The following is a 25977-nucleotide window of genomic DNA, read 5'->3' as shown; positions in this document are numbered from 1 at the left end:
AAAGAGGGGGGCAGCCTATATTCGGTACTTCAAAAAAAAAAAAAGGCAGCTCTCTCTCTCTCTCTCCTCCAATGATCAGAAACTCAAAAAAAAAAAAAAAAAAAAAGGGTCTTTCATATGTAACCCCCAAGCTTTCCTGCAGTACAGCTTTTCTTGCTAATTAAGGAACTTGGGGGACTTCTAAACAGTATCTTAAGCAGGAACAAGCATGTGGTTACTTGTCGTTTTGCTCGGACTTCTGTGTGTACAAAGTTCCCAACCAAGAAGTATCTTCTGCTCGGAAACTTGGGGGACTTCTGTTCGTATAATTAATCATCTGGGCATAACGACAAGTCACACAAGGCTTAACATCATGTCGTTTGGGCCTCGACCCAAAAGATAAGCCCCCGCTAGGCTTCGGCCTCCTAGGCCTTGACCTTCTAGGCTCCGGCCCCATAGGCTCCGGCCTCCCAAGCTCCAGCCTCCTAGGCCCCGACCCGTGTCAACTCACTCGGATCCTCGAGACCGGTGACACGTGGCGCTCCTACAGTGCAAGTCATCACAAGGGACACGTGTCATCACCGGATTGGTTGACACTCTTCCAAAGGTACTATAAAAGAGGTACCTTCTTATCACAAAGGGGGATTCAACCAATATTAGACTATTCACTCACTCTGCTCTCAGATCTCTCTGAACACTGACTTGAGCGTCGGAGGAGCTTTGGCCGGCACCACACCGGTGCCCTTCCCGCTCACTTTTGTGTACTTGCGCAGGGTGCTCTGGATATCATTCTCTCTCATTACTCACCAGTCGGACCCAGCTACCCGTTCCTGCCCCACTTCGACGTGTCATCCGCTCAGTGGTGGGTCAACGGGCCTACGTGATTCGACTCGACGTTGACTGCTTCACCATTTTTGAGCATCAACAGTTTCAACAAAATTTCTGTGGATACCATCCCATTTCACTAATAAAATTATGGATACTTCATACTTAGCAGTTTTTTAGATATTTATTTATTGTGTGTGAATATGTATAAGTAGCACGTATTTTTAATATTTTTGGGGATAAGGAATATGAAATTTTTTATCTTTTTTGTATCTGACAAAAGAAATATCATGGACATGGATCCTTCTAAATTCTTTAGCTCAATGTCAAGGTTTGCTTTTAAATATTCTTATCCACTTTAATGGTATAGAGTAATAGAATCGCCTTCTCTTGAAGTAAAGGCAAGCTAGCTCCTTGTACATCTTTCCTTTCTCTATTTTTATAGCCAACACAACTCATATTTCTATACAGCCAACACAAACGCATTACAGCTCTTCTAAATTCTCTCTGTTTTATTACTGAGGTAACTAATTAACTTCGTCAATTATAATTAACGTCTCTTTGATTTCATAGGGGTATACTAAAAAATGTCAGTTTAATTTCTCAGAATTCAGTATTATCTTTATTTTGAGTTGTGATTATTTTTTGGTAATTCATTCAATCAACATCTTTTATCTTAATAGTTTAAGTCAAGCACCACTTGGATTTTCTGGACATTGTAGAATCTCTCTCACACTTTGGGAAGTTATATTGGTGGTAGAAGTACGTCCTTGAAACTTTCTTCTTAATTTCATACTTGAGTTAAATTTTTGTGAAATCCTCACGTTATTTTAATCATTAGTTTCTGAATCAAATGAGGCTTTAGTTATTATCTGCAGACATGCATGAAAGTGAATAAATTTTTTATTTTTCTTCTCTTACTTGTCGGTTCAATATTTGCTTTTGTTTATTTTTAAGAAAATTGATGTGGATACTAGGGTATCTTTTTTTCTTTTTGTGTGAATATGTATAAAACCCCTATTTCGAGTGCCTCTCTACGGTCCTTGTAAGTTGTAACTTTAGTATGGACTCTATTCTTCGTTGTTCTCTTTCTTTTCATTTTCTTCTCAGTCCCCCATTCTCCGTGTTTTAAATCTCTAGCAATTCTTTTATTTTTCCTAGCACATAAATCTAATTATGTAGTAATTTGTTTGGTGATAAATAATTTGAACAGTTTAAGCCCTTGGAGTTGGTTTAAATGGTGAAAATGAGTGGGGTAAGAGTTAAGATTAGGCTATGTCTAAAGTTCAATTCTTTCAAATATAACAAAAAATAATTTGAACAGTTTTATTATTTATTTTATTCGAAAAAGCTAGGAATGAATATATGTCGTACGTATAACCTCCTATACTCTTTGATCAATCAATGTCCAGGAAATGAACTTGGGTTTGCAATTAAATATTCTAATCCACTTTTGAAAATGCCATAAAATTTGTTTGTGGTTGCATATAAGGAATTGAATCCTAAATTTATCCTAATCTTAACACATTATCTCACTCACTCATACTCATCCCTTAATTAATTAGCTAAAACCATGGGCGCAAATGGCATAGAATTGGAATCACCTTCACTTGAAGTAATGCTAGCGCCCTGGTTATACATCTTCAATTCCTGTCTCTCTTTTTATAACTAATTACAATTTACAAACACATTCTAACTCTTGTTTTTCCTTTTCTTTTTTAAATTATAATTAACTCTTTTAAGTTTGAGGTAAACAAATTAACATAGTACGACACTTATGACTTCTCTTTAATTTCGTTGGGGGTACACTTATATTGTCATTTAATAAGTTCTCTTGATCTACTATATATTATCCTTATTGTGAGTTGTAATTATTTCTCTAATTCATTCAATCAATGTCATTTATCATAGCAGATCGTGTAGAGCACCACTTGGTTTTCTAAGCATTGTATTACTACACATCGAATCTCTCTTATAATTACCATCTCATACTCCGCGAAGTTCTATTGGTGATAGAGGTATGTCTTTGAAACTATCTTCTTAATTTAACCCTTGAGTTGGAAAATTCATGTGAAATCCTAATCTTTGCTTCTTGTTTTAGTTGTTACTTTTTTATTTTTTTATAAAAGTTATTAGTTAATTTCTTTATCTGATTTATATTCACGTATATAAAATTATAAAGATTATAGTTAATTAATTAGAGTACTACGTAATAAATTATAATCCATGGTGACATTTATTTATTTTTTCTGAATATAGTACGTACACTACCTTAGTATTTTCTTGCATTAGGTCTCTCGCCTCTTATTGTTTTTTACGCAAGCGAGAAACTAGAACTAAGGTGTAGACATGCGTTTAAACCCAAAATAAAAACACTAGAATCCACCAAATTGATAAATAATCTCAAGGTTTTATTATTAGAATGAAAAAAATTGACAAATACATAGCAACTAGGCCTTTGTATAGGCTTATAATCCAAACTCTACTAGGAAACATAAATAGAAATCCTAATTAATAAAGAAAGCATAAAAGGGAAATCCTATTTAATAAAAGATATTAATTCTAATCATATTCCTAATTTCCTACAAGGAATAAATAAGAGAAACTCCTATAGGAAACTAATATTAATCATAATTGAAATAGGAAACTCAAATTATTATTTTGTCCCAAATTGTCTTGTAGTGAAAGATGTTTTTCCACCTTTTTCCATTTTTTTCCTTACTTTCTTTTATTTGCTTAGTAGACCCGGTCTTTGACTTAATCAAAGATTCTTCTCATTATGTGCTAAGTGGATTTAATTAGTTTTTAATAAATCGCTCTTGCACTAATCAAATAATTAATTAATCCTATTAATTTATTACTCATGGGACAAGAAAGTATTGGTTAATTATTATTGCCTCAATGAACCTTGATTAATTAATCATTCTTCTTTAACAATTTCAGTCAAAGACTTAACCTTGATTAATTAACTATTTAATTAATCATTCTTCCTTCTCCAATCCACTACATTAACCTGCTATATGTGCGTGACCCTTTGAGTTCCATTTAATTTGGCAATAGAATAATTAAACATCGTTTAACTTTCTCAGTGAGAGTGAGTTTCTTAGACCCAAATTATTCTTAGAATTTCTACAAGCCTTAAGTGATATTTAGCTATCTAACAAGCTACCTAAATTTAATAGAGGTTAGGAAACCTATTCAGTTGTAGATCCAATCCAATATATATAGTCCTTCTATATATATCTCTCTAGCTATGTCCCGATCACATTTACGAGGTATGAAGTGTTTTAGAATTCAAAACTTCTAATGTGATTCTATGACCATACATCACGACATAAGAGTCCTATGAGAAATAATTAGAAACACATTTCCAATTATCATCTCACTCGATCATTTGCCTTTCCGAAGACTTGCTGACTCATAGTAGATCAATCGCAGAAGGTACATCATCCTTCCTCTAATGTAAGGTGATAAATTCACTCATATGTTGAATTTCATACTCTTTTCGATTATACCAAGAACTACACATCATGTTACCTTAGCACACGTTCATAGTATTACCAAAGTATAATGACCAAAAGTACAATATAGTCTTGGTGTCTTAGGTCTAAAGACCGATTCTCATTTGAGATATTGATTGACATTTGATTACTTCATATAAGATTCTCATTCAATTGGGTCGGTTTGGTAAACCTATATGCAGATAGGCACCCATACTTTTGCCTTGGTGTCCTCACGCGCACAGTCCGAGACTGATTGTCTCCTCAATTGAGCAAGGTTAAGAGCGATGCAGTTCTCTCTTTAATTCATTATTTTCCAGTCAATGCAATATGATATGTTTAATTAGGAACTTGTTTAAGAGCTATGAACATAGATATATAGGTCTCACGACTAACACACTTTGGTCCATTATACTTTCATCTATATAGTTCTAGAGATCCATTCATTTATAATGGGTTTGTTAATGAATATAATTGCCCGAAATGTCAACCTAAAATCCAATCTCGATTGGCATGAGGGCACATTTCCTATTGCAACTCTCTCTCTCTCTCTCTCTCTCTCTCTCTCTCTCTCTCTCTCTCTCTCTTTTTCCGTTTATATCTGCACACATCGGGCCCAAATCTCGCGCTAGAATATAAAACTCCAGGCACCACAACGGACCAATCCCATCCAACTTCAAAAACTGCCGATATGCCCAACAAAATACATTACGATCGAATAAGCAGAAACAAATACGATATTAAGCTTTCCTAGCCAGTGGGTGGTTGTAACAGGCAGGGAAGGAGTTTGTTTGAGACTCTAAAATTTCTTTTTAAATTATTTTGGAGAAAACGAGAACTTTTAGACATTTTAAGAAAATTATTAGAAGTTAAAATAATGTTTGGTGAATTATTTAAGATTATTAAGGACTTATTTGATTTATTATAGACATTAGATTTTTATTGAAAAAAATTTGGAAGTCAAATTTTGAAATTGGGTGTTGTACGTACTCTCGGGATACTTAGGGTACATGCCATTGTCATGCTCCACAGTAAAAGTGGTATTAGAGCCGAAGATTCTGGAAAATGTTTTCGAAATTATTTTTTCAAACTCTTGAGTTTTTAAAATATCATTTGAAGAACTGTCATCTCCTAGCTGCTACTCAGGGACTACAAAGATAAAAAGTTTTGTTACAAACATCAATTTCTTGTTTGGAAAAAGTTGAGGAAAATGCAAGTTTTACCAAATTAAGATCCAAAAACTTGTTGGAGTTTGGTGAACTGTGAGATTGAGACTAGGATGTTAGTACTACCATGAGATCAAGAGAATTTTGAAGGATATAGTTGGAATAAATTGATTGATTAGGCTTGAATTATGGAGTTTGACTTGTGTTGGGTGTCATTAGTAAATCTCAAGGATGTGATTTATTTTTAGCTGGCTGGAATGTGATACCCTAAAATTTTTCTAAATTATTTTGGAGACAATAAGATTTGGATATTTTCTAAAATTTATTAGAGATTAAATATTTTTTAGTGAATTGTTTAAGACAATTAGGGACTTGCTTGATTTATCATATTTATTTTGAGACATTAGAATTTTATTGAAATTGGGTACTGTACTATCGGGTACGTGTCGCACTCATGTGTTAGGGTTTTGGGGCATGACAGTTTGACCCTTTTTGGGTTTTTAATTGAATTTTGAGTTTGTTTTAAGTTTTTTAAAATATCATAATTTCAATATAATTTTTAAGTACTTTTTCATCCACGTGGCATTGACGTGTCTTTAACTTATGGGCCCACTTGTGCCATATAGACGCAATGTAGATGATTTTAACAAAAAACTTGACAAAGTTTACCGTAGGGGCAACTTAGTGGGGTGTACTGTATATGGATTTTGAAAGATTTTTGTGGAGTTTAAAAGTCATGTAGTATTCAATTAAGACTTAAAAAAAGTCCTTAAAATGATATGTGTATTCAAGTAAGGCTTTTAAGGAATTGATAAAAGTCATGTGATATCTAATTAAGACTTTTAAAAAGTTCGTAAAAGTTTGTGTATTTAAAAAGTCATTGACTTTTATGGAATTCATTTAATGATGAATTTTTAAAGACTTTAAAAGACTTTTATGTGTATTTCAAAGGCATTATAAATTCGACCTCTCCCCTGCGAATTTCTATAGACTCTGTAGAACTCTGTGAAAATCTGTAAATTCTGCAAAAGTCTGTAACTTAAAAAGTCTACAAAAGTTTTTATTAATCTATATACATTATACTCTCCTTAGTTTTTATTTTTGCCCAATAGGGGCAACTTAGTTAAATGATGGAATATGAGTTTAGAGGACAAAGTGAACCATTTTAAAAGGGTAAAGTGAGACTCAAAAACAGTTTAAGAGGACATTATTGTAATTAAGCCTTAAGTCTTATATTACCTTTTGTCTCTTTAAGTTTTTATTTGAGGTCCAAAAATACCTCCTTGTTGCCAGGTTTGTTCCATTCCAAAATTCTCCATAATACTATTTAAAAAATTTAAATTATATACAGAGTGGTGCTATTTTAAGTTTTGGCCAAAATTTACTTTTGGTCCCTGTAGTTTGAGTTAGGTTTCGCTTTGATCCCTGTAGTTTTAATTGTTATGATTTTGGTTATTGTAGTTTGAGTTAAGTTCTACTTTAGAATCCTGTTGTTTCAATTGTTATAATTTTGATTCCCGTAATTTGAGTTATGTTCTATTTTTTATCCCTATAGTTTGAGTTAAGTTCTACTTTAATCCCTATAATTTGATAAAGAAAAATGATAAGATGTCCTTGAATTACAATAATTTATAAACAACATGACCAAAATCATAATAATTGAAACTGTAGAACTAAAATGAACCTTAACTCAAATTATAGAAATTAAAATCATAATAATTAAAACTACAGGATCAAAACCAAACTTTTGCCATAAGTTTTTTAACCACTCTTTGGTCTTTTCTGCTTTGTTGACGGTTGACCAACATTTTTTAAAATTACAAGTACACCCTTAAATAAAATAAAATATTTTAATAAACACCTACCCCCACCCCGACCTCCTGACCCAAGTCACCCACCGCCATCGCCGGCGATCCGTCCCACCACCGGCGATCTTTTCCTCATCTCTCTTCCTCCCTCTCTCTCTAACACTCTATTTAGCGGTACATCTTCTTTTGGATTCTTGCCTCTACGTATTTGGTGGCAGAGAAGGCTTGCCCTTGTTTTGGTTTTCCCAACCTTAATATAGCTTATTTGTAATCAAAATCAAGTTTTTCCAACTTGGTATTGCTTAAAATTGCCTGAAATTTTCTTTAGCTTTTAGCTTGCAAGGTTCATTTTATTTTTTTCTTGTCGGTTATTGAATAGGACTTGATCTATAGATGGTTTTGTAAAGACAACGAAAACAGTGAGGGGGAGAGAGAGAGAGAGAAAAAAAAAAGAAAAAGAGAGGGAGAGATTGCTGGCGGTGGGGGTTAGTTAGGTCTGCTGGGTCGGGGGTGAGGTGTTCAGAATTTGTTTTTTAGAGAAAAAAATTAAAAAGGTGGTCAAGATAGTATTTTAGGGTGGTCAATATATTAAATAACAATAAAGAAAGTAAAAAAGAAAAAGAAAACAAAAAAGAATGCCCCTCCGATCGCTCGCGCACACCACATAGAAGAATAGAACACAAGGGTTGAATATTATAAAATGCCATTATCCATATCTTCAAATTAATTTTCAAAGGGCCATCACAACATCATCAAACAAATTCACCTGCTTGTTGGAAAAGTAGAAGAATCTTCTGCTTCTCTACATCCAAGTTTGATTAATTCCCTCTCCCTATAGAATCTAAATTAAAAAAATTAATTTTCAAAAGCATTTTAAGAATATATTGGGCCGGGTTTGTTGAGTAATTATTTATATTTAAGTTGGAATGTGAACAGAATCATCCTATTCATATTCACCTGTACTAAATTGGAAGAAGTACTAGAAACCTTGAAGAGTTTTTTATAGACCAATCTAGTTTTCATTTTTCTTTCCTAGAAAACTAATATCAAACTACCAAGTCCGTCAACTTAGTCCATTAACTTTATTTATCTAATTAATCTATTTTTCACAGCAAGAGGGAGAAAGGTGATTAGTCAAAAAGGAAATGGACATTGCTATTTCAATTGCATCTGAAATTGGAAAGTACTTGGTGGAGCCTATTGGGAGACAGTTTGGTTATCTGATTTACTATGACACCAACATAAGAAATCTTAAGGACGAGCTTATAAAGCTTTCTGAGATAAAAGGTGGGGTCGAAGGATTGGTTAATGCTGCAAAAAATAACGGGGATTCCATCAAACCTGAAGTTGATGGTTGGTTAGGGAGACTGAAAGAGATGATTCAAGAAGCCAGGAATTTTGAAGATGAAGTCAATATGAAAAGGCGATGTCTGTATCGGTGGTACCTGAGTAGGAAAGCCAAGAAGATTACTCAGAAAGCTCTTCAACTCCAAAAAGAAGGAGCATTCAACGATGTAGCCTATCCTGCTCCTGCACCAAAGATATGGTCAACACTAACCACTGAAGGTTTAAGGGATTTTAAATCCAGAGTGGCAGTCATGAATACTGTGATGGAGGCTTTGGAAAAGGAAGAGATAAGAATGATTGGGATTTGTGGGATGGGGGGTGTGGGCAAAACCACAATGGTGAAACAAATCATCAAAAGATTGGAAGGTGGGAACTTGTTTGACGATGTTGTGATGGCCGTTGTGTCACAAAATCCAAATATTATGAAGATTCAATTGGAAATTGTAGAGGCACTACGTATGAAAATTGATGAGAAAACTGAACGTGGAATAGCAATAAGGCTACGTGAAAGACTTATGGGCAGTAAGAGGAGTCTGATTATATTAGATGATCTTTGGTCAGAGCTTGATTTTGAGGCCGTTGGCCTTCCTTTTGGACCTACTCATAAAGGGTGCAGAATTTTATTCACATCAAGAAACTTTGAATTGTACAATGCGTTGGGAAGTCAAAAACTTTCTATACCAATCAAGGTTTTAACTCCAGAAGAAGCATGGGAGCTCTTTCAGGAGACTGTAGGTGAATCTTTGGGCAATCCTGATTTGCATACTGTTGCAAAAGATGTTGCAAATGAATGTGGAGGTTTACCTATTGCTGTTGTAACTGTTGGAAAAGCACTCAACAATAAAAGGAAATATGAATGGGATAGTGCCCTTGAACAACTAAGAAAGTCTCTCCCAGAAAGCATTGGTGAAATGGATCCCAAAGTTTATAATAGCATAAAATTGAGTTATGATTATTTAAGCAGTGGTGAAGCCAAGTCATGCCTTTTGCTTTGTTGTCTTTTTCCAGAAGATTATGATATTCCAATCGAGCATTTGGTTAGATATGGGTGGGGCCGAGGAATGTTTCACAACATCGATACATTGGAACAAGCAAGAAACAGAGTGCATTCTGCAGTTGAAAAACTAAGCACAATGTTTTTGCTGCTAGATAGCAACCGACAACAGTGTATCAAAATGCATGATGTAGTTCGTGATGTTGGCATATCAATTGCCTCAAAAGAAAAGCACAGATTTTTGGTGAAGTGTGATGCTGAAAGTACTGGGTGGCCAAAAGAAGCTACATATGAACATTACACAGCAATCTCACTGATTGATGTTCAAATTGATGAGATTCCAGATGGTTTGGAGTGCCCAAAACTTGAGCTTCTACATCTACAAACCTGCAAATGTTCAGAATCTACCATGGACAACATGTTTAACGTGATGAAAGAACTTAAAGTTTTAGCTCTTATAAAGTTTAAGCCAATGCCAACCTTGTCAAGATCGCTTGGAGTACTGAAGAACCTTCAGACTTTGTGTCTAGAAAATTTTTTGAATTTGGGAGACATATCTAGTGTTGGAGGATTGGAGAATTTAGAGATCCTCAGCTTTGCTCGTTCTAAAATCTCAGCGCTGCCCAAAGAAATTGGACATCTTAAAAAATTAAGGTTGTTAGATACGACAGATTGTAGAAATCTCAATCAAATTCCTCACGGTCTCTTATCCAGCTTAAGTAGACTAGAAGAGTTGTACTTGACAAATAGCTTTCGGAGATGGGAGCCTGCAGTAGGAAGCAAGGATAAGAGCAATGCAAGCCTTTCTGAGGTGTCATCTGATCATCTGAAGGTTTTATCCATAAGCATACGCAAATCGAACCTGCTTTCGGACTTGCACTTGAAAAACCAGACAACAAGATTTCAGATATCTATGGACAAATGGAGAGTGAGAGTGAAGGAAGGTATATATATATTTGAAAACAGTTTAATGCTTTGTGGTCCTGTGGAGGAACTCATGGAGAGTGGAACAGTTAAATTCATGCTTAAGAGATCTGTAGCTTTGGGCTTGAGAGAAACTGAAAAATTAAAGTGTGTCGTCAATGTGTTAGACAGAGAAGGATTTCAACATTTGAAAGATTTATCCATCTATGGCAGTTCCAGCATAGAGTATCTCGTAAATGGGACAGATTGGACTGAACATACCGCCTTCCCTATTTTGGAGTCACTTGACCTTCGTAAGATTCCCAATTTAAGAGCAATATGCCATGGCTCACTTCCAGGGAGCTCTTTTAGCAACCTGAGATCCCTTAAAATCTATTCGTGTGCAGAGTTAAAATATGCATTCTCACTCTCCATAGCAAGAAACCTTGTACATCTCCAAAGCTTAGATGTTCGCTATTGTCATAAAGTGGAAGAAATTGTCTCAAAGGAGAGGAGGGAACATGAGAATGCAGCCCGCAGGTTCCCTAAATTAAAGAAATTGGAGTTCTATTCTTTATCCAAGCTGGTTGGTTTTTACAAAGCCAACCGATCATACTCCAGCCGTGAGGTATGTTTGTAAACCAATGGGCGTAATTTTTTTGATGTTTTTTTTATTTTTTAAATGGCTTCTGGATGTTTTTATTTTTATTTTTATTAAATGGCTTATGGATGCTTGAATAATACAAAGTATAATAATTGTTTCAAATAGTGTAGCTTGAAATTACACATAGTAAACTCTAATGCCATTATTTCCTAGTCATATATATGAATCCTTTTTCTTTTTCAACTAATTCCACCTTTTACTATGAATTTTTGTAAGTGAGTAAATCTCATAATTTGTGTGAATTTTACAATTTAAACATTATTTATTGTAAAAAAAATTACCATATATTGTGAGATTTGCCATATTTTTGGGGGAAATATATTATTGAGTGGTATGGATATATCACGTCAGCTGTATATATACTTCCACTAAAAAATCAGGAGGCACATATTACTTTAGAAAAGATATTAATCTTCTGATCTAACAATCTCTCCCCTCTATCAGCCAAAAATCAAATTGCCACCAAGTTTCAGTCTAAGGATAATCAAACTGAAGGACCGAATCCAAAATTTTCATTGGCAAAAAATAAACCTTAAGAACAATAATGTTTAATAATTGAATTATTAATCTCTGTATTTTTTAATAACTATAAAATCTTTGTATTTAATATTTGGATTATGTCTATGGTTAGTTTAAGGTAAAAAATAATGGAAATACTCATGTCCAAGAAAAAACCGAAATACCTATAAAGAAAGCATGTTGCTATACTAATTAGAAATCAATGATATTACAGATTGCAATGTTTTTTTTAAGAGATGTCACAGATTACGATGTTGAACTCGAATACAATTTATTTTTTTATTTTTTATCAAAACTCGAAAACAATATTAATATTTTTCATGAGATTGTTGCTGAATGCTAATTACATTAATTGTTGCTAATAATTTTTTGTTTTAAAAATGTCACAGATTACATTGTTGCTGACGTGGTGTGTTTTTTGTTTTTTTCCTCTTAAATTATATCTATTAGATCACAATGCCTGAAGATAAGGATGAGATACCAGAAGCTTCGTTTGATCAACATGATGGGGATGCTGGGTCCGCGTCAATGTTAGAGGTCGAGGAAGTGTCAAACTTTAGTGGAATACTATTTCCATCAAATTGCATTTCGTGGTTCCAATCCTTAGAAGAAGTACTAATATTGGAATGTTTAAATGTAGAAGTGGTATTTGATCTAAAAGGCCAGCAGACAATTCCAGCATTTCCTCAGTTAAGAGATTTGGTTTTAAAGTATTCAAGGGTTACACAGTTGTGGACCAACGTTCCATGTGGAGTCCAGGGCTTTCAAAATTTAAAATCTTTATCACTAGACACATGTGATAAGTTGGAATATGTATTCTCGTATTCCATTGCCAAGGTACTTGTGAATCTTGAAAACGTACGAGTATATGATTGTGCGGTTATGAAAACAATAGTCAGAGTCACAAAGGAAGATGAAGAAAAAGAAAAGACAGGTGGCATGATTTTGTTTCCGAAAGTGAATAAGTTTGGCCTAAGCAGTTTGCCAAATCTTGAGAGTCTTTGCACTGGTCCCTGTACTTTTGTATGGCCATCCATGAAAACATTGGCACTTGAACGATGTGAGAAATTGAAGACATTGGGTACAGTAATTCCACCAATCAAACAGTCAGAGGATTCAACAGCTCAGGAGGCTTGGCCTACGCGTTCTGGATGTGCACCATTTTGTTCATATAACATTCCAATCATCAAATCCAATCGATCCACTGACAAGAAATCTCAGAAAAAGTACAGTTTAAGAGAGAATGCCCGGGACTTCATTGAAATATTGCCACCTACTCTAGTCAAAAATGAGGTAAGCGTTTAAATTATAGTAACCTTTAATGATAAACTTAATTTCCCTTTGTAAATTAACCTGTGAAATTTTATATATATAGCATTTTACTACTAATTATTAATGTAGGTGTTTAACTCATGTCACATTTTGCTAGGAAACTCCAACAAGTAATGAGGATTCAAATGCTGATGATAATCTAGAACTTCTTGAAGTAAAAAAGTGTGTGTTATTGGAAGTGATATTTCAGCTTCAGGGAAGCCATTATGTTCAAGCATTTAATAAGCTGAGGCATCTGGTGTTAAAATCTTTACCAATGCTAATGCACATATGGGAAAATGGTTTGCAGCAGATCACCATCACAAGCTTTGGAAACTTGACAGGGCTAGAAGTTGTCGAGTGTGACAAATTGAGATATTTGTTTCCATCATCCATAGCCAAACTTCTTATCAGTCTAGAAGAAATAATAGTTGTGAATTGTCAGACGATGGAAGAAATTATTGCAGAAGCAGAACAAGGAGAGGAAATGGCATTTCCTCGAGTGAATTCCATCACGTTTGGGAATCTACCAAACCTCAAGTATTTCTGGGCTAAAGCTTATACTTTGAAGTTGCCATCCTTGGTGGAATTGAACATACATGAATGTCCAAAATTAAAGATATTTTCTGGTGGGGATGTAAGCACACCTTCCAAGGTGCGAGTTTATACAGGGCCTCAACTATGGATTAAAATATTGGCTGAGTGGATGGGGGACCTCAATACAACTATAGGAAACATTTACGAAGGACAGGTATGCTCTTCTTTCAACAAACTCTTACTAATGCGTGAGCTTATCTTCACTCACCTTGCTCTCTTTTTTTTTTTCTCCTTTTCTTGTTTTGTCATAAAAATAGTCAAATTTCTAGAGTACAAAATTACAAATACACAAGTAACTCTTGGGTACCTGTTAGCATTTTCCACTAGAAACAAAAACTTCTAAAGATGCCTTTCTTTTTGAAAGAAATTAACAAACTGATAAAGACAGTTAATATTGAATGTGCCAAACTAATAAGGCTTTCATATATTGTCTTAAATAAGGTAGAGATTTCTTAATGGAAGCTATATATATTGCACATTAAAACATGTATGTACCACACTACCACACACAACTCATATACAAGGTGTTCTAATCATATTTTCTATGCCAATTTATGTAATATTTATTGAACATTAATAATACAAGTTGCCACTACAACATTTTCCTTGCAAGTCCTAAGATGACACTGGATCCTTCAGCCTAGCCATTATGTGGCCTTTGGGCCTTTAGCCAGAAAAGCCTCTCATAGGCCCAATTAGGCCTTTACCAATCGCGTGGCCCAACACTTACGCATATTGAACCATAAATATTTTCGGCTCAAACAATCAGAGAGTAGTGTTCTTTCTTCTTTCTGAATTTGGATTGGGCAGCTATTTCTTACCATTTTGTGTTTGGTTGGTTTGAGTGTTTTTTTAGTTTCCTGGACGGTTTGTTTTTTTTTTTTGTTTTTTTAGATTCAATATTTCTATTCATAAAATCATATTAAAAAAGAAAAATAAAAAAGAAAAAAGAATGAATGAGAAGTTGGGCCGCTCATGTACCACATGTTCATTTTTTTGTTGATATATATGCTTTCCCTATAATACTTGGTTTTATAATTTGTGTTCAGCAAAGTGATTTTGATGCCTCTGCAACATCAATGGCATCAGACGATACAGCTGTTAAGGATGCCTCTGATGAAAAAGAAAGGAGCGCCCAGGTGAGGCTTTCTGGCTGTTCCTTAATTTCTAGAATATATTTTTCTGTTTATGTATTTATTACATTATATCCCTAATGGTACATTATTTTAAGGAGCCGATGTCCTAATCCTCTGTTTTATCGTGCCTAATTGAATGTGTTCCTCCTATATATGTTGCACGTTAAAACATATACCACACAAAACTCATATATAAGGTGTTCTAATCCTATGTTATTGGTCCTTATTTGTGTTACTCTGTCGCATATTAAACCATATAAACAACACAAAGAGCACACACGGACACACACATATGTGATTTTAATTAACTACGTAAAGAATCAAAAGGACATAATATCATTTGTATGTGGATTATTCCATTGCTAATGAGTAGTGTACATATGTATTTATATAGAACACCAATATTCAATTCTTCTAGTTGTATAGTATGCTTTAAAATCAACCTTGAATCATCCCAAGTCCTAAAGGACAAGACCTAAGTTAAAAAATTAGCCTAGAATTAAGCCAATCTAGCAGGATTAATTTAACAACCTATATTACTAACAAGTGGCATATGTATTCTATATGTATGGTTTTGAAGGAGGAGGAGCCACTCTCAGATCTTGAGTTTGAGATTACACTTGATTAGTCCACGTGGATTGGATGCTCTCCTGCCCAATTTGAGGTTTCCTGATGATTGTGAAGGTCCTGATGTTGATGATGAGGATGAGATATTTCTGTTGGTTTTTTACTCAAGTACTTCAAAATACAATCTTTTAATGTAATTGAATAAAGCCATTTCTATCTAGCCTAGTGGTTAAGTGCTTGCACCAAACCTCTAGCTTCTGGTTTGAAGGCTGGTAAGAGGCGTATTTAAAGACTTGATAAACCCATTTGTATGTTTGATAGTCATTGCTTTAATTACAAACTATATTTGAATTGGTTTTCAAAGGTCGGTTTGAATGTACGTTATAATTGTATTGTAATTAAACTCCAGTTTACATTTTCAATTGAATGTTCACGACTTGATTAGTTCAATTTTTAATGCACCGTTTGTTTGATTTGGATTTGAAAGTACGTAGCCGTTTCCATTCAGTATGTATGTTTTGTAGATAAGTTTGAAACGTGGAGCCACAACGATTGATTGTCCAACGTTTCAATTTGTGTTAAATGACCCAACGTTAACATCTATGTGTAGCAGATTACCCCTATCATTTTGACACAACTCAATCAATCTCCTCTCTTCCCTCTTGATTATATGCGATAAATGCGTGTCTTCCTTGAGTGATCTTTGAGTGTTCTTGTTCTTGTGGGTGTTATCAAATATTTTATGTACATTCTAGTATTCTGCAAGTTCTTCTAGCTTTTCTTTCAAAGCAATTACATGTGGTTCGATTTATTATATATATTAGTATTACAAGTGTATGCTTACAAAGAATCCCGGAGGGTATGTAACTCCAAGGAGATCGGGTATGTACTACAAAAGCTAGCTATACTCTCGCAAAAGTGGGGGATATATACAATACCTTTGGCCATAACAGTTTACTCCCTAAATTTTGGGTCATGGTTACAGGTCACCATTAAGGTTGGTTCAACCAGTTTACATGGGCATTATCAAATATTGACATGATTGTGCCACATAGAGTAGCTCCCACAGTTTAATTGAGACTAATCTTCTTCATAAGTGCTTGTTACACTTCAATTGAAATGGGTAGAGCACAAATGCGGTCACATATTCCATTTGCACGTGCGTGATCAAAATCTGGAATCAAATAGAAATAAATACTTTTGCCTTTCCTCATGCATAGAAAGACATGGTCTTCTCTCTTAAATTCTCACATTCCAGTGTGTAACTTCTTTCAACCTGCATGTATAATATACACAGAAAATAAAATATAGGAGAAGTATAAATTATATATTACATAGTAAACAAATTAATTAGAGTCTCAATGCTCTGCCGGTTTTTTTTTTTTTTGATGATCTTGTGCTTATATTTAAAATTTCTCGTTTAATTCCATTTAATTATCTTTTCAATATAAATCTTAAATGTTAAATCCAAAACTCAATATAAACCCCAAAGCCGACTCGATCATTTTGAATGTACATAAGCACAAGATGAACACCGGCCAAAAAAGATCAGGAGAGGATTATATTTCAATTAATTAGATCAGGACCAAAACTTAAGCAGTACAAGTACCTGAAGATGCAAATTATAGAAGACCCTCCCTCCAGAGGACTCAAAGGAAGAAGAATTAAGTAATTGAAGTCCATTCTCCTCCAAATTCAGCAAGATCTCAGACAACATTTTCTGGTGGGTCATATTCTTATACGTTGATATTTGAATTGCAACTTCTCTATCACTAAGACGACAGGTTGAAACGTACAGCAGATAATGAGCTCCGAGTTTTGCTTTTGATTTGCTTTTCCTCATGCACTGCATCTCCTTGAGTAGACACTCTTGATAAAAGCTCATTCTTTTTTTTGAAGCAGTCCCTCTACTTGCTCTTGCAGCTCCGGAATGTATTCAGCACACGTGAAACTGTCGCTGGAATGCTTAGGGCCCGTTTGGTATTCTATTCAAAATTTTTTTTTCAAAAATTAAGATTTTTTTTTTTTAAATGTGAGTTTTCAAAATCAATTTTTAAAATTTGAAAACATGTTTGGTATGAAATTTGAAACAATTTTTAAATTTAAAAAATGATAACATCTAAGAAAAAAGGAAGTGTAAAAAAAAATTGAAAAAAACGATGTTTTATCATTTTTAAAAAGAGGCATGTTTTTGAATTTTTTTTAAAAAAATTGTTTTTAAAAATGGTTTACCAAATACATTTTCTTGACTAAAACTTGTTTTTTTGTTTTTGAAAACAAAAAATAGTTTTTAAATAGAATACCAAACAGGCTCTTAATTTTTTCTGTAAAATGATGCAGAATTTCAAAATGGTGAGTAGGATTTTTAGTAGTACTTTCAATTGGCAAAAAATAAACCTTAAGAAACAATAATGTTTAATAATTGAATTATTAATCTCTGTATTTTTTAATAACTATAAAATCTTTGTATTTAATATTTGGATTATGTCTATGGTTAGTTTAAGGTAAAAAATAATGGAAATACTCATGTCCAAGAAAAAACTGAAATACCTATAAAGAAAGCATGTTGCTATACTAATTAGAAATCAATGATATTACAGATTGCAATGTTTTTTTTAAGAGATGTCACAGATTACGATGTTGAACTCGAATACAATTTATTTTTTTATTTTTTATGAAAACTCGAAAACAATATTAATATTTTTCATGACATTGTTGCTGAATGCTGATTACATTAATTGTTGCTAATAATTTTTTGTTTTAAAAATGTCACAGATTACATTGTTGCTGACGTGGTGTGTTTTTTGTCTTTTTCCTCTTAAATTATATCTATTAGATCACAATGCCTGAAGATAAGGATGAGATACCAGAAGCTTCGTTTGATCAACATGATGGGGATGCTGGGTCCGCGTCAATGTTAGAGGCCGAGGAAGTGTCAAACTTTAGTGGAATACTATTTCCATCAAATTGCATTTCGTGGTTCCAATCCTTAGAAGAAGTAATAGTGGGACGTTTAAATGTAGAAGTGGTATTTGATCTAAAAGGCCAGCAGACAATTCCAGCATTTCCTCAGTTAAGAGATTTGAGGATAGCGTTTATTTCAAGGGTTACACAGTTGTGGACCAACGTTCCATGTGGAGTCCAGGGCTTTCAAAATTTAACATCTTTATCACTACTCGCATGTGATGCGTTGGAATATGTATTCTCGTATTCCATTGCCAAGGTACTTGTGAATCTTGAAAAGGTACGAGTATCTGATTGTGCGGTTATGAAAACTATAGTCGAAGATGAAGAAAAAGAAAAGACAGGTGGCATGATTTTGTTTCCGAAAGTGAATCGGTTAAAACTATTTAATTTGCCAATTCTTGAGAGTCTTTGCACTGGTCCCTGTACTTTTGTATGGCCATCCATGAAAACATTGATACTCAGCGAATGTGAGAAATTGAAGACATTGGGTTCAGTAATTCGACCAATCAAACAGTCAGAGGATTCAACAGCTCAGGAGGCTTGGCCTACGCGTTCTGGATGTGCACCATTTTGTTCATATAACATTCCAATCATCAAATCCAATCGATCCACTGACAAGAAATCTCAGAAAAAGTACAGTTTAAGAGAGAATGCCCGGGACTTCATTGAAATATTGCCACCTACTCTAGTCAAAAATGAGGTAAGCGTTTAAATTATAGTAACCTTTAATGATAAACTTAATTTCCCTTTGTAAATTAACCTGTGAAATTTTATATATATAGCATTTTACTACTAATTATTAATGTAGGTGTTTAACTCATGTCACATTTTGCTAGGAAACTCCAACAAGTAATGAGGATTCAAATGCTGATGATAATCTAGAACTTCTTGAAGTAAAAAAGTGTGTGTTATTGGAAGTGATATTTCAGCTTCAGGGAAGCCATTATGTTCAAGCATTTAATAAGCTGAGGCATCTGGTGTTAAAATCTTTACCAATGCTAATGCACATATGGGAAAATGGTTTGCAGCAGATCACCATCACAAGCTTTGGAAACTTGACAGGGCTAGAAGTTGTCGAGTGTGACAAATTGAGATATTTGTTTCCATCATCCATAGCCAAACTTCTTATCAATCTAGAAGAAATAAAAGTTAAGAATTGTCAGACAATGGAAGAAATTATTGCAGAAACAGAACAAGGAGAGGAAATGGCATTTCCTCGAGTGAATTCCATCAGGTTTAAGAATCTACCAAACCTCAAGTGTTTCTGGGCTAAAGCTTATACTTTGAAATTGCCATCCTTGGTGAAATTGAAGATAATTGAATGTCCAAAATTAACGATATTTTCTGGTGGGGATGTATGCACACATTCCATGGTGCGAGTTTATACAGGGCGTGAAATATTGGCTGAGTGGATGGGGGACCTCAATACAACTATTGGAAGCATTTACAAAGGACAGGTATGCTCTTCACTCACCTTGCTCTCTTTTGTTTCTCCTTTTCTTGTTTTGTCATAAATAAAAAAATAGTCAAATTTCTAGAGTACAAATTACAAATACACAAGTTAACTCTTGGGTACCTGTTAGCATTTTCCACGAGAAACAAAAACTTCTAAAGATGCCTTTCTTTTTGAAAGAAATTAATAAACTGATAAGACAGTTAATATTGAATGTGCCAAGCTAATAAGGCTTTCATATATTGTCTTAAATAAGGTAGAGATTTCTTAATGGAAGCCATATATGTTGCACATTAAAACATGTACCACACAAAACTCATATACAAGGTGTTCTAATCATATTTGCTATGCCAATTTATGTAATATTTATTGAACATTAATAATACAAGTTGCCACTACAACATTTTCCTTGCAAGTCCTAAGATGACACTGCATCCTTCAGCCTTGCCATGATGTGGCCTTTGGGCCTTTAGCCAGAAAAGCCTCTCATAGGCCCAATTAGGCCTTTACTAATCGCGTGGCCCAACACTTACGCATATTGAACTATGAATATTTTCGGCTCAAACAGTCAGAGAGTAGTGTTCTTTCTTCTTTCTGAATTTGGATTGGGCAGCTATTTCTTACCATTTTGTTTTTGGTTTGACTGCATTTTGACTTGTTTGGTTGGTTTGCTGTTCTTCAGGCTTTCACAGCTTGACTTGTTTGAGACTTTGAGTGTTTTTTAAGTTTCCTGGACTGCTGATTCTTTCTTCTTCTTTTTTTTTTTTATTAGCTCCATTTCTATTCATAAAATCTTATTAAAAAAAAAATGAATGAATGAGAAGTTGGGCCGCTCATGTACCACATGTTCATTTTTTTGTTGATATGCTTTCCCTATAATACTTGGTTTTATAATTTGTGTTCAGCACTCAAGTGATTTTGATGCCTCTGCAACATCATTGGCATCAGAGGATACAGCTGTACGTTAAGGATGCCTCTGATGAAAAAGAAAGGACGAGCGCCCAGGTGAGGCTCTCTGGCTGTTCCTTAATTTGTAGAATATATTTTTCTGTTTATGTATTTATTACATTATATCCACGCCCCCCTGAGTTTTTAAATTACTCAAGTACCCCTAATGGTACGTTATTTTAAGGAGCCGATGTCCTAATCCTCTGTTTTATCATGCCTAATTGAATGTGTTCCTCCTATATATGTTGCACGTTAAAACATATACCACACAAAACTCATATATAAGGTGTTCTAATCCTACGTTATTGGTGCTTATTTGTGTTACTATGTTGCATATTAAACCATATAAACAACACAAAGCATACACACGGACACACACATATGTGATTTTAATTAACTACTTAAAGAATCAAAAGAACATAATATCATTTGTATGTGGATTATTCCATTGCTAATGAGTAGTGTACATATGTATTTATATAGAACACCAATATTCAATTCTTCTAGTTGTATGGTATGCTTTAAAATCAACCTTGAATCATCCCAAGTCCTAAACGATAAGACCTAAGTTAAAAAATTAGCCTAGAATTAAGCCAATCTAGCAGGATTAATTTAACAACCTATATTACTAATAAGTGGCATATGTATTCTATATGTATGGTTTTGAAGGAGGAGGAGCCACTCACATATCTAGAGTTTGAGGTTACACTTGATTGGATGCTCTCAGCTTTGTCCAAATGCAGGAAGTAACAGTTTCCTGATGATCGTGAAGGTCCTGATGTTGATGATGAGGATGAGATATTTCTTTTGGTTTTTTACTCAAGTACTTCAAAATACAATCTTTTAATGTAATTGAATAAAGCCATTTCTATCTAGCCTAGTGGTTAAGTGCTTGCACCAAACCTCTAGCTTCTAGTTTGAAGGCTGGTAGAGGCGTATTTAAAGACATGATAAACCCATTTGTATGTTTGATAGTCATTGCTTTAATTACAAACTATATTTGAATTGGTTTTCAAAGGTTGGTTTGAATGTACGTTATAATTGTATTGTAATTAAACTCCAGTTTACATTTTTCAATTAAATGTTCACGACTTAATTAGTTCAATTTTTAATGAACCGTTTGGTTGATTTGGAATTGAAAGTACGTAGCCATTTCCATTCAGTATGCATGTTTTGCGGATAAGTTTGAAACGTGGAGCCACAACGATTGATTGTCCAATGTTTCAATTTGTGTTAAATGACCCAACGTTAACATCTATGTGTAGCAGATTAGTCCTATCATTTTGACACAACTCAATCAATCTCCTCTCTTCTCTCTTGAAGTCTTGAATATATGCGATAAATGTCTTCTTTGAGTGATCTTTGAGTGTTCTTGTTCTTGTGGGTGTTATCAAATATTTTATGTACGTTCTAGTATTCTGCAAGTTCTTCTAGCTTTTCTTTCAAGGGAATTACATATGGTTCTATGTACTACAAAAGCTAGCTATACTCTCGCAAAAGTGGGGGATATATACAATACCTTTGGCCATAACAGTTTACTCCCTAAATTTTGGGCCATGGTTACAGGTCACCAATAAGGTTGGTTCAACTAGTTTACATGGGCATTATCTAATATTGACATGACTGTGCCACATAGACTAGCTCTGTAGTTTAATTGAGACTAATCTTCTTCATAAGTGCTTGCTACACTTCAATTAAAATGGGAAGAGCACAAATGCGGTCACATATTCCATTTGTACATGCGTGATCAAAATCTGGAATCAAATAGAAATAAGTACTTCTGCCTTTCCTCATGCATAGAAAGACATGATCTTCTCTCTTAAATATTTCTCACATTCCAGTGTGTAACTTCTTTAAACCTGTATAATATACACAGAAAATAAAATATAGTAGAAGTATAAATTATATATTACATAGTAAACAAATTAATTAGAGTCTGAATGCTCTGCTGGTTTTTTTTTTTTTTTTTTTGTTTTATGATCTTGTGCTTATATTTAAAATTTCTCGTTTAATTCCATTTAATTATCTTTTCAATATAAATCTTAAATGTTAAATCCAAAACTCAATATAAACCCCAAAGCCAACTCTATCATTTTGAATGTACATGAGCACAAGATGAAAACCGAAAAGATTAGGAGAGGATTATATTTCAATTAATTAGATCAGGACCAAAAAGCAGTACAAGTACCTGAAGATGCAAATTATAGAAGACCCTCCCTCCAGAGAACACAAAGGAAGAAGAATTTAGTAATTGAAGTCCATTCTCCTCCAAATTCAGCAGACCTCAGACAACATTTTCTGGTGGGTCATATTCTTATACGTTCATATTTGAATTGCAAATTTGCAACTTCTTTATCACTAAGACGACAGGTTGAAACGTATAGCAGATAATGAGCTCCGAGTTTTGCTTTTGATTTGCTTTTCCTCATGCACTGCATCTCCTTGAGTAGACACTCTTGATAAAAGCTCATCACTTTTTCAAAGCAGTCCCTCCACTTGCTCTTGCAGTTCCGGAATGTATTTCAGCACACGTGAAACTGTCGCCGGAATGCTTAATTTTTTTCTGTAAAATGATGCAGAATTTCAAAATGGTGAGTAGGATTTTTAGTAGTACTTTCTTATGTGCGATTGATATTAATGAGGTTTATGTATACTACAAAATAATTAAACATGTTATGTTGCAAGACTGAAAATTTGGGGCATTAATAAGGTAGATTCTGATTTAATTGTGTAGTCCAAATTTATAATGTGGCAATGTAACTTGCAAGATAGGCATCCCACATGTTACGTTGTTGAATTGTTAATTTAAATCATTGGTGGGGTGGATTCTTGTTCCAAATTAACAATCTGGTACATAACCAAACTACTATGAACCTAGCAAGCTCGAGAATGAATGAATTGATCTTTTTTGTACCGATTGATCTGCAGGGAGCAATGCGTGGAGCGACGAATACATGTTGGAAACTAATGGTGTAAATTGCTATAATCAAACAAAGAGATTAACAAAAAATCATACAGAAAAATAGACAATCAAGAAAGTTTAGAAAAACCTTTAAAGTTGAGGCTAGTGTTTGACACAATGACCTTAAGATGATTTACGCCCACCCTACCGTGCTATGGTCAATCGGCGCTCGCCTCCCAGGATACAACGACTTTCTCCTTATAGTAGTAGCAATTCAAACTATAAGGTTCTGCAAACCCAAATATGCAGAGAACTCTCTCTTTGATAATGGAAGACTTTGATTGAATGTAAGAGAATGAATGCAAGTTCTTAGTAATTTTCTTAATCCTAAATGAGTGCAAGACTACTCTATTTATATATGCAAAGTGCCCTTTTGGAAAGGTTTTGATTGAATTAAATGGGCAAGAGACACATCTGATCAAATGGGCAAAGACACATATGTTCATGGCCATGGTTGTTTCAATTTAACCAGTACGTCTATATGATGTCTGTTCAAATGGTTTGAACAGAAACATGCATCTCTTCAAATTGATGGGCAAGATAAAACCCACCCGTAAGAATAAGCCAAAAAGCCGACTTGTATGTCCTTTATATCTTTCAAGGCTTATAACCTTAATATGATCAATGTTTTTATAAAGTCCAATACTTAATTCATTTCCACTTACTTTTCCCATTCACATAAAATATGATATTTAAACAAATAAATATATAAGTCCATAACAAAAATATTTATTACTTGAATATCATAATTCCAACAATACAAGCCGTTGATCTTCTTGCGACGATCACGCTCACTCGCCACTGCTGATAGCTGTAGATGGTGTGGAATGATCAAACTCCACTTGTTGCTGAGATGGAGGAATGTGAAGGAATGATTCTGAAGTTTGAGTAGTAGTGTCCCTGTAGAAGTAGTTCTTCATGTTGTGGTCAATGTCATGACTTATGGGATGATCCTCTAAGGGCCATCCGATGGTTGAAAACAGAGGAGGAGATAAAGCTAACATAATGATCTGATGATAATTAGTTTGTTGGGGATCTGTCGAGGTTTAATTTTGCTTAGAAAGTGAGATGATCATGACATGTATATATACAACAGCCGTCATTCATGTGATCATCTAAGTATTTTGTTAATTAAAATGCAGATGGTGATGCACTTAATTGCTTAAGAAATTGGTTTTTCTATTTAAAAATAAAAATCCACAATAGAATATTGTTGAGAAAATGACTTCTAAACTTCCACTGCTTGTGTGGGCTTGTGTCTTCTGTTGGGGGAGAGATCTAGGTGGCTTAATTAACTATTTGTCTACAACACTAAAATAATTAATTCATTTAAGACTTTTAGATATACCTCCATTTTCAACACTCCATTTTAGAGTAGGCAATGTATTTGATGGTTTTTTTTTTTTCCAAGTCAAATAATGGTTTAGGTATGAATTTGTGGATATTTACAAAAGATGTCATTGCTTCAATTTGAGCAATATTTAAAGATCCATGATTAGAGACATTTATTACTCCTAATTTTGAATGTTTTTATTGATGAAATTTCATGATTCATGATTCGTGCATCAAATTCACATCAACATATAAACACTTAAATACAAAAAAATTAAACACCCAATATACATATAATATAGATTAAAAAAAATGAATACAGTAAGCCTCAACTTTGAGTTAAAAAAAAAAATCTAATAAAAATATAACAAATCTATCACAATACAAATATAACACTAAGATATATAAATACAAATACCAATATCTTGAACTCAGGTACATAAAACAAAATAAGAAAAATAAGAAGATACATATCGCTCAGGTCAAGAACAAGATATTTATCATTCAGGTCAAGAAGAAGATACCTATCCCCCCAAATCCAACCTCTTTTTGAGGTATATATACCAATGGTTTCATCACCTCTTACTCAGGTAGAAAAATGTGGAAGAAAAATAAAACCAATAATCATGGAGGGCTTGGTGTTGAAAAAAATAAAAAAAAAAATAAAAAAAAAGATGGGAGGAAGAAGAAAAAAATCGAAGACACCACAAACACAACCAAAGCAAAATAATAAGTTACTTACCTAGAGAAAAAAGTGGAACAACTATTGTTTTTTGGCCAAGACGACATCTTGCAATGATAGCACCCTCCATTGAATTTTAGAATATTGCAACCTAAAGAACATGTGAGAAGGAAGCTTAATGATGTTTGCAATAAATAAAAGACATTTCTTTTATATGGTAATACACTAAATTGAACAAGATCAGACTTATTTTGAAATTTAAAAACGAAAATCATAAATAGAAAATCTTAATATTCAACTTCATAAATTGAGAGTAG

The 25977-nt window shown here is 33.9% G+C and overlaps 2 protein-coding genes and 1 pseudogene across 2 annotated transcripts; 2 read left to right on the top strand and 1 right to left on the bottom strand.

Annotated features, from left to right (window-relative positions):
- The first annotated feature begins 8423 nt into the window (after positions 1–8423).
- Positions 8424–16358, top strand: LOC147282610 (disease resistance protein At4g27190-like). The gene is made up of 5 exons (XM_086248237.1): positions 8424–11150; positions 12156–12998; positions 13135–13767; positions 14663–14752; positions 16302–16358. The coding sequence occupies exons 1-5, from the start codon at positions 8424–8426 to the stop codon at positions 16356–16358; spliced, it is 4350 nt and encodes a 1449-aa protein (XP_086104363.1).
- A 168-nt stretch (positions 16359–16526) lies between these two features.
- Positions 16527–24650, bottom strand: LOC147282608 (transcription factor ORG2-like; annotated as a pseudogene).
- LOC147282609 (uncharacterized) lies at positions 18680–21635 on the top strand. The gene is made up of 4 exons (XM_086246047.1): positions 18680–18983; positions 19120–19740; positions 20642–20741; positions 21354–21635. The coding sequence occupies exons 1-3, from the start codon at positions 18726–18728 to the stop codon at positions 20702–20704; spliced, it is 942 nt and encodes a 313-aa protein (XP_086102173.1). The 5' UTR covers positions 18680–18725; the 3' UTR covers positions 20705–20741; positions 21354–21635.
- Positions 24651–25977: the final 1327 nt, after the last annotated feature.

This window comes from Dryas octopetala, chromosome 6 (assembly GCF_963921425.1).
Source record: "Dryas octopetala chromosome 6, drDryOcto1.1, whole genome shotgun sequence".
Lineage (NCBI taxonomy): Eukaryota > Viridiplantae > Streptophyta > Magnoliopsida > Rosales > Rosaceae > Dryas > Dryas octopetala.
Note: the sequence above shows the minus strand (reverse complement) of the source record. Positions and strands in the feature narration are given on the sequence as shown.